Raw genomic sequence first — 10372 nt, 5'->3', positions numbered from 1 at the left:
TGTACAGTGAAATAAAAAGTCAAATAAAAGTTAATTACATTTTTTGGAGCTCATTGACTTCTTGATCCACTAGAGTTACGAAGGAACAAGGTTGTCTTTTGGAATTAAGTTTTAAAAAAATGAGGACATTAATTTTTAGCGAGTTTTTTCCCGAAAACCAATTATTAAATAGTAAAATTAATCAAATGAATAACGAAAGAAGTTCTGCATGTTATTTCTATTTTGAACGCTTTATACAGATATAAAACGAAGATTTCCGTTAGCTTTGATTTTGTTGTTATTACTATTAATTAATTAAATTTTATATCGAGACAGTAAAGACGACAACCTGGGTTAAGTGAAATAGAAGTCAACACATACAAATTTTTTTTAACGTTTTTTGGATTCAAGAGGTCTGAAAACAGAATAATTTGGAAAGAAAACCGCCGTCTTGGATCATCCGCGCGAAAGCTTGGGGATCGAGTCTTGACGAATCGCAGTTGCAGTTGCTGTATTTGTGCAAGTAGAAATTAGGAATACATTTGAAAGTAAGCTTAGTTTTGTTCGAGAGGTTTCTAGTGTGTGCGTGACTTCTTCCGGTATCTTGCTCAGTGCTAGGTTCTCTACGGAGTTTGCCACCACTTTTTTCTGCCTGCGTCGATGACCTTTCGCTGTCTGCGTTTTCCTGTTCCATCAGTTTTCTTTGAGGTTGGACTATTTTGCTTAGCTTTGCCTCGCGGCGTCCGGACTTAATGGACGTCAGTCTACTGTTTTGCCTGAGTGTGGCCCTTAAAGCGGACTCCACTGGAACTGGGCGACACACTTCCTCTGCTGCCGCGTCGCGTCCTCGCCCAGACGAGATGCGAGTGTTCTCCCCGCTTTCGGAGGAGGAGAAACTCCAGCATAGTAAACTGAGTCTTCCCTCGCACCACCTTTATACGGTCTTCCTTGAGGGGCAATCACCCCTACCTTGACTTCCACCAGCAGCATTATACTGCTCTCTTCATCAGCACTTTCAGTCCCCGGACCGATTACTGGATATCTGGTACTCACGTGGAAGATTTTTAATCCTAAAAACCCTGGACTACCAGACCGCGTATGCATAGCTTCTCTCGAACGCCACAACATTCGTGGCCGGCTAGCACCGACTGCGCCCAGACGGCGTACCTTCTCCAAGGGGTGGACACATCCATCACCGTGCACAAAGTGTCCAAACACCTGATGGCTCAGCACCTCCCAGTTATAGAGGTCCGCCACTTCACCCGAAAAGACTGGTCATCCCGAGCCCAAACATTTATTTTTCAGTGGCCGGAACTCAACAAGTAGACTGTATAACAATATACTTCCAACGGTTCTGTCGTGACCGATTTATTCCCTGCTCGTGGTTATGTTCCTGATGCCTCGCCTTTGGCCACTTGCCGGCATCGTGTCACGGCCGTTGCCGGTGCCTTCACTGTGGTGACGATAACACCATGGAAGACTGCACTTCCGCAGGATAGGGATGTGTCTGATGTGGGGGGACGATCAGGCTGACTCCACCAACTTCCCGGCCTACATGTAGGAGGCACGCCTATTAAAACTCAGTATGCTCCATTGGTGTTCTTACAGAGACAAAACGTTTAGTACAACCTCTTCATAAACATATGCTCAGGTGGCACCGACCTCCCCAGACCAGGGCTCCCTCAGAGGACCTGCAACCGAAGGCTAGCTCATTGCTAGCTCCAACCCCAGCAAAGATGGGTCGTTCCACAGACCTCATAGCCCTCGCCGACTGTGTCTCACTCCTAGAGACAGCAGCCCTATGGGCAGACATCTGCCAACTGCACAAGGCCCTGGACCTCAGATTTGCCAGGCCAATCCTAACCGCCAGCATAACTGACCACCCGTCCGACTCAGAGGTGATCATGCCTGTGCCTCTAGCGCCCAAACGTCTGTCTTGCCCAGAAGGTCCCTAAGATAAAGAAACGAAGCTCAAGATCTCGGCCGACATTGGAGCCGACTACTTCTCACACGGACAGTCTCACGTCCGACATGGACTGCCGTCCTGTCCTGAGCACAAGAACAGCTTCAAACGAAGATCTTCGCCCTCTCACCTCTGCAGAGGTCGTAAAGCTACATCGGCACCCACCAACAAAACTCTCCACATGCCTAACATCAATTCAGATCCTTGTTATCTCCGCGTCGTTCAATGGAACATATGAGAATTAAGATCCAAAATGGAATTACATGGAATTACTTATGGCAACAGGATGGTGGCGAACCACAGATGTCGTATTTTTACAGGAAACTTGGCTGGCTCCAGACGCCTGTTTAACATTACCCTGTTTCACAATATTCCGACTCGATCGCCATACTACACAAGGAGGTGGTCTACTTACAGTGGTGGCGAATCGCTGGCCAGCAAGTCGGAAGGAGTCCTACTCAACAAGCCCGGACATGGCATACTTAGAAGGGCACATTTATGTCACCAACCTCCTGATTTCCATCAACATTTACAGTCCACCGAATTGCCTTTAGAGGACCCCACTGGACACATTCATCAGTGACCATCATCAGCCACGCATCCTAGGCGGAGACTGGAATCCTACCATCCATACTGAGACAATGACTGTTATTGCCCGAACACAGCAGGCCGAAGTCTATTCCAATGGCTCCTTACAGCAGATCGGTGCTGTTGGAACTCAGGGGCCCCAACACACTTTCCACCGAACAGGACCTCAGCGATAAATCTCACATTTTGAACTGCAGATTTGATGGGGTTGGCAACATGAAGCCCATCGAGCAACACACTCAAGAGCGCTCAAGATGCTCTGATTCTTATGATGGTGCTCCCTCCGGGCATTCCTAGCCCACCAGTCTCGCCCAGATACATTCACACTACAGTGTGGCGCCAGTACTTGAACCAACTCAGGCACAATTGGTCCTGTCAACAAAATACCCCTCGGACCTATCATGAATTTATAACACAGAACCGAACGGCAGAGCAGACACATATGGTCATCCAATCTCATAAGGAACTCTTTCCCTGCCCCGCCTAGTGGCACTACAGGGTTTAAAGAGACTATGCCTTGTTCATCGATTGGTCGGTACCTGACGCGGTAGACAGGGACGTCATAGCTGGGCCTATGATGCATCATTCGGGCTCCCGTCCGCACCCCGGCCCAGCTCACTAACTTGGCATAACTTTTGTTTGTGCAGCCTGTACTGCCCTTTTGGTCCACACTACTAAACCTGTTCCAGCTCACACATATACAAATAACTCAAACTTATACCTACATATAGTAGGTATACGGACAGCGGGGCCCTTACCCCGAAGGGAGGGGCCCAAATAAGCCTTACAAACCTATAGATCAAAAAGATCTATGATTTTTCCTATCAATTCCTTTAGTTTCTTAAGGTTCCCTTTACTAGCTGCTAGCGTTCGAAGTACTTGTTCAGGGGGCTTAGACCAGTCAACTTGGTCTGTCCCTAGGCGGAAGTCCCTTGTTAAGGGACAGTCAAGTACGTAATGCCTCGCGTCGCCGCGAGGACTACCACAGGGGCAGCTACCATCTCCTTGTCCGAATTTGGACTTGAAGTGGGGGAACCTCCCGTGGCCAGTTAAGATTTGAGTCGACAACGAGCAACAACTTATCGGAGTGAGGCCAACTACAGGCACGAAGGCGTAGGTTGACCTACCTACTGTACTTAGAGTCCAGCGCTCTCGCCAGCTTATCATCGATCTCTGCAGTAGAGTACCTTTTATGTATGTAGTCGAGGGATCTACCATCCTCGTAACAAATGGGCCACTGGCTCCCGCCTTTGCCAGCTGATCGGCCCGTTCGTTGCCCAGGACACCGGTGTGGCCTCTTACCCACCGCAGGGCAACGTGTCGTTCGTGCCTCGCCCTCAGTACCCTACCTCTGATCTCGTGTACCAATGGGTCACGATGGTACCCGTCGCTTAAAGCCTGTAACGACGACTGGCTATCTGAGTAAACCGTGACCGGCTCTGGACCCGGATGTAGTAGGATCCACTGGGACGCCCCCTCCAGGGCCACCAGTTCCGCCTGGAACACGGACGCCTCCTCGTTCAGTCTGACAGTTCTGCTGTACACTTCAACTCCGTCGGAAAAGACGCAGTATGCGGCGCCTACCAAGCTGCCGTCCTTTGAGCCATCGGTGTATATCTCAACACCCATACCAGTCGGTTCACCGACTTCCCAATCCAGTCCAATCCTAAGGGCAGGATGGACCTTTAGTACGTCTGTCTGACGCCTAAGTCTGATCGGGTACTTCTGATTACAATGCATGGCCTCTCTACCTTCCACTGTTGTTCTGTAGAAGGCTGCCTCTTGGCTGACAACCAGAGGCAAAGGGAGCAGCCCGGCCAAGACCAGGGCCGCATCCGTTGACACAGTTCTGTATGCTCGCGTGATCCGCAAAGCAGCGGGACGCTGGATCGTGAGTAGTGTCTTACTCTGACTGACGTTGGCGGTGTCCTTCCACCAAACGCCACAGGCGTAGCAGACAACGCGCTCCACACTCATCTTGTAGATAGTGCGAAGCGCTTCACCACTTAGCCCGTAATCCTGCCTAGCTAGTCGTGATAGTGCCGCTATCATTCGGTTTGTTCTGACTCGAACATCCCTTAGGTGGGGAGTCCAGCATAGTGTCTGGTCGATGATTACACCGAGGTACTTTAACTCATTCACCCTTCGGATGGTCATCCACCAAGCAGGTCCAATCATCATTCCACCTTGGTGGACTCAGCATTGCCGACATCTGCGGATGAAGAAAAGGCAGGTATTTAGGAAGGCACGCTAATTGGCGTCTCTCCAATGGTGGGCCATGTACAAGAAGCTCGGTGCCCTACTCTTCCATATGGTTTGTCAGTCCCGCCAGGAGTGGTGGGATGATAATGCTCCTCCCCCTTCTAGACTACCCTCTACAAAATATTTCGCCGACTGCGGACTCCAGTCAGTCCAAACGACACCCACATGATCCTCCAAACTCTGGATATCCTGACCGATCCGACCCTCCAGGCAGAAGCCCTAGCAAGCTTTTTTGGCTGGCCATGCCCCACCAGGGCCTTTGCGCCTCTCTTAGAGTCGCGCTATAAGGACTACTGGACAACAAACCAATCATTCTGCCTGCAGGACTTACAACGAGCAATCCGACATCTCTGAATAGCCATGCTGGGACCGGATGGAATACGGGCCCAGGCACTGAAGATTCTCCCTCCAGAGGGAGTCCATCTCTTTTTAGCTTGCTTTAACGAGATTTGGCAATCTGAGATGTGCCCCCCCGGACTGGACGATAGCTACCGTGGTCCAGATTGTCAAATCTAACCGTCGGGAAACAATGTGCTCATTGTACCATCCCATTTCGTTAACGTCCCAAGTAGCAAAAACGTTTGAGAGACTTGTGCTCAATAGATTCCATACTCAGATCTACACCGAGAATATATTCCATCCTAATCATTTCAGCTTCCTACAGTACATAGGAGTTGAAGAGACTATAATTACAATCCACCAACATTGCAAACGCGAGACGTCACTGGACATACCTGATCGCCTTGGACCTTGAAGGAGATTCGACATACGATTCGGTTTGCTAGGCGAGCCTACTCGCAAAACTATCAGCCATAGGCATCGGAGGTCCTGCTATGGTGGCTACAGTCCTTTCTCCTCCAACGTTGAGAATCACTGTTCCAACGAGTAATTGTTGCTTCATAATCATCTATATATATATAATCGAGATGGGTTGATAATAATAATAATAACTCTCCCGTAGTCACCACCTGGGCCCTTAGTCTCGAGTTTTTCGTGTTGTACTCGAACTGGGCCCTTAGTCTCGAGTTTTTCGTGTTGTACTCGAACTGACGTCATCGAACTCACTCGTGTTACTATGACTCACATAATTGGTAGTCTCGAGTTAGACCAATGTTGCCACGTCTACCGAATTTTCGGTAGATCTACCGATTTTGGGACCGATCTACCGACTGAAGCACCAAATCTACCGAAAAGTTAATGATAATTCAAGAAAGAAATTTTTATTTTCAGTGTATCTAAAAATTCTCAATAAAACATTTTTTTGTACCTTTATTTCTTATATATTGTAAGAGACTTTATTGCAAAGACTCTATCTCGTTTTGTTGAGAATATCTTGTGTCTGCCCCATTCTTCAGCTAATGTAGAAAGAATATTTTCGTAAATAAATCTGTTAAACACGAAACAAAGAAATAAACAGAGCTCTGAAACAATCACTGGCTTACTTCTTACTAAACAATTAATTGGAAAAAATTACTGTTATGATTTTCCTGTAAAAGATAATTTAATTTCAAAAATAACAAACAGAATGTTAAAAAACATACAAACAGAAGATATTGAATAATAATAATTATTATTAATTTCCGAAAAATAAAATGTAATACTGTATTTTGTTAGAAAAATAAGACAAAATGTACCTACTTACGTAAAAAAATAATAATTTACTAATTAAGTGTTCTGTGTTAGTTTTTTATTGTTTTATAGTTTATAATAAAATAAATGACGAAAAAAACATTGTTTATGTGCAACCTCCTTTCTGCCACAAAAAGTCGATCTACCGAAAACTACCGGAATATACCGAAAATTGCTTAAGGAATCTACCGATGGCAAGCAAATCGGCGTGGCAACACTGGTGGGCACTAAGAGGACCTCTTATAGAAGGCCCATTATGGGTTCGGCCAGGCTCACAATGGGGCGACCGGGTGGTAAGGAACGGGGCCCGACATATCCGAACGGACCACCCCCCGAAAAATTCCTGGGGATTCCTTGACCCGTCCGAATTCGATCCCGGGTCCCCCGGAGCGGTAGGCTGCCACCTTGACCGCTCGGCCAACCGGCCGTCAAGAGGGCACTTTTTAGCAATATGGGTTCGAACAGGCCCATAATGGGTGGCCGGATGTGTCTCAATATAATCGGATGGATCATCTCGAAATTTTTTGACATTTTTTGAACCGTTCACATTCGACTCCGGGTCCTTCGCAGTTGTAAGCCGTCAGCTTAATGGCCATCCGACCGTCTCTGTTAAAATATTGGTGCTTCTAAGTATGCAAATTAATGAACTTATTTGTTTCATATGAATCAAACTATTCCTTTAATTTGCNTTCCTCGATCTATTTCTTAAATTGTTTTGTCTATTAAGATTATTTATTAATCAGAACTTAACACTTCTGATTAATAAATAATCTTAATATAGTGTCTATGCTTTTAATAATTTATACATATAATTTACTATCATTTTAATACTCTTTTTCGGTGAATTAGATACTTCTTTTTATTTTTGAAAAAATTTGCTATATAATTTTATCAATTATGAATTAAAATTTTTTTATTAGTATTGACTTGACGCGAAAAGAAATGTCATCTACTCGTGGTCGAAAAATTCGTTGTCTTCTCAAACAACGTCTTTCGGCTCTTTCTAACTCTTCGATAGCGATAAGAATTGCGTATCCATCAGCCATTTTCACTTTCGTGTAGCGATCTCACATGCTCGATTCAACGTGAGTAGCAACTCACATGGTGAGATGGGAAAGCACGTGAGTTAGAAGTCTAGACTACCAATTTGACGTCAGAGTGTGAGATGGTACCACGTGACACCTTCAACACGTTGGGAGTTGTAACACGAAAAACTCGAAACTAAGGGCCCTGGTTGTGGTGGGAGAGCCCAGTAATTTTACTGATCCATAGGGCAATGCAATGCTGGAGCACAAGCTCCTGATAGGGACACCCATGCCAGTAAGGTCTATAGGGAGAAATGAAGCTAAGAGTGACCACACCCACATTCTGTGGAGATAATTATTATGGTAGTAACCAGATCTAAGTATGATACCAGCACGGACGTCGCCTGGGTTCGTGGGTTAGGCAGAAGCTCACGTTCAAAAAAATAGGCCACAGTCTATCATGCGCACATAAAAAAAACCAGACTTGTAGGTAGTCAGGGGACCGAGAACCGGGTCAAAATATAATACAAAATGGTGAGACTGTTTCTACAAACAGGCGCGAGTGCGAATGGTTGCTCGCGCTCTCCCTCCCAAGAATGGCTTTGCCGTTTTACTTGTAATTTATAAAAATGTTTAATTTGAGCTCATGTTTGCAGTTTGTGTAATGTGACATGCCATCTCTTCTCCAAGAAACAACAATGCACCAGGTCTGGATAGTATGACAGCGAAAATGTAAAAAAAAAATGCTTTTGAGGAGATCCCAATCGTATTTGTTTACTTATATAATGAATGTCTAAAGCACGGTTACTTCCCGGCTAAATGGAAGACAGCCAATATAAATTTAATCCTAAAACATGATAATCCGTGATTACAGGCCTATTAGCCTACTCCCAGTGATAATAATAAGTCTGTAAAGGACCTTTCCTAAACGGATCAACAGATACCTATACAAGAATGGTCATATGCACCAAAACCAATTCGAATTTAGAACAAACAAATCAACGATACACGCAGCATTGAGCGTTAAAGAATTTGTAAACAAAGCATGGGAGGAGAACAAACATGCTTTATTAATAGCAATCGATTACAAAAAAGCCTTCGACCACTTAAGATGGCCAGTCATAAAAAATTGCCTTAAGGATGTTAATAATCCAAAAAGTGTCAACAAATTATTAGATAGTTACTTAAATGAAAGATTCATCGAGTTTCACTCCAACTACATTCATATAAGGAGAACAATAAATAGAGGATGCCAACAGGGCTCCCATAGCGGTCCGGGGCTATATAACTTGGTGTTCGATAAACTACTGATGAATTTTGACCAATGCAATGATTTAAAAGTCCAAGCTCTTGCTGATGACTTACTTTTAATGATAGAAAATAAAAATTGCGATAAACTGACCGACGAAGCTAATGGAACACTTCACAAAATACTGCAATGGAGCAAGGAACAGATGCTCCCAATTAACTATGCAAAGTGTGAAGCAATGATGTGTATTCGAAAAAATAAACGTGGACAGTTACAGAAAACCGTAAATCTCCGTATGGATAATAACAGAATTAAAGAAGGGAAAGTTTTGAAATACCTTGAAATATTCTTCGACCCAAATCTCAGTTGGCACCATCATGTGAATGAAATTAGCAATAAAACGAGTCAAAGATCTAACCTCCTCAATTGGATTATTGGAAAACACTGGAAATTAAACTTTACAAACAGCAAATTAATTTATAAGATGACAATTGAGTTAAGAACAGCCCCTGTTGGTACTGGCTGGACTAATGCCAATACATATCACGGCAAGAAAAACAATTTGGAATTGGCTCTGCACTAATTTTCGACTACACAGTTATATACAGGAGGACATTGAAAAACGTATTAAAAATAAAATTATTCCAAAATTACTCGAAGATGCCTGATATTATTTAAAAATATGAAATTGATAGAACTAGTAATGATATATGCCTTGAAGTACTGTACATCCAGCAGACATGCGCAGCTACGAAATGAGTTTTGATTATAATCCCGAAACAAACAGATACTGTACTTTCAATGGTTAGTGTCCTGTACAGTACATTGAGGTTTATAGACCTTGATGACTAAAATTGAGTGTGGCGCCACCTGTTAATAGAATTCATTACAAAAAAGCTTTTATATTTTTAATTACAAGTAACCCCCGTATAACACGGTAGTTACGTTCCAAAAAATTGCCGTGTTATGCGAATCCGTGTTTATGCGAAACAAAGAACTAGTACGAAAAGGAGGGTTAGGTTCCAAAAATTAAAAAACGTGCTATTATATTTTCATAATTAAGATAAGAAAATTTTAACAAAGATATTTAAGTGATACATATTAATATAAATTAAATAATGTTTTCTTCGTTATCACTAAAAGCACTATTAACCGAGGATAACTTGCCAAAAAGAAAACGGGAAGTTATCCTTATCCTCCGAGCATTTTTCTGCATTATCTTCAGATCCATGCTTTACCTTTTGCAAAATGTATGAAATTTTAGATTGCTTGCTTCTAGTTAAAAGATCTTTATAAATTTCCTCATATGGTGCTAAGCACTTATGAAGAATAAAGCAAGTATGGAATAAGGGAAAAACATCTGGCAACATCAGAAGCAGAAGCGTCGAGATCTGGCAACATTGACACAAATTTCGAGAAGGACCATGTGTATGGACAGAAGGCGAGAAAAGAAAATTTACATACTTAAGTACTAATAGTTCACGAAAATTATTATTTTCGTGAACTATTATTACTTAAGTATGTAAAAATTTATTACATTTCATGTTGTAGGAGGGTTTATCCAATTCTCGAACCGTGTCAGAGTGAAACCGTGCTATAACAGTACCGTGTTATACGGGGTGGTACCAATTCTCGAACCGTGTTAGAGTGAATCCGTGCTATAGAAGTGCCGTGTTA

The 10372-nt window shown here is 43.6% G+C and overlaps 1 protein-coding gene across 1 annotated transcript; it reads right to left on the bottom strand.

The window, feature by feature from the left end:
• Positions 1-3322: 3322 nt before the first annotated feature.
• On the bottom strand, positions 3323-5559 carry LOC111639813. The gene is made up of 2 exons (XM_023385764.1): positions 5527-5559; positions 3323-4742 (listed from the first exon to the last, which is right to left on the bottom strand). Exon 2 carries the CDS (start codon positions 4709-4711, stop codon positions 3323-3325), a length of 1389 nt encoding a protein of 462 aa, XP_023241532.1. The 5' UTR covers positions 4712-4742; positions 5527-5559.
• Positions 5560-10372: the final 4813 nt, after the last annotated feature.

The sequence above is a fragment of the Centruroides sculpturatus genome, unplaced genomic scaffold, assembly GCF_000671375.1.
Source record: "Centruroides sculpturatus isolate CEXI.00-Female unplaced genomic scaffold, Cexi_2.0 scaffold1096, whole genome shotgun sequence".
Lineage (NCBI taxonomy): Eukaryota > Metazoa > Arthropoda > Arachnida > Scorpiones > Buthidae > Centruroides > Centruroides sculpturatus.
Note: the sequence above shows the minus strand (reverse complement) of the source record. Positions and strands in the feature narration are given on the sequence as shown.

What these genes read in the sequence shown, in the direction of transcription:
- LOC111639813 (XM_023385764.1), bottom strand. Translation starts at nt 4,711, where the DNA reads ATGATGATTGGACCTGCTTGGTGGATGACCATCCGAAGGGTGAATGAG.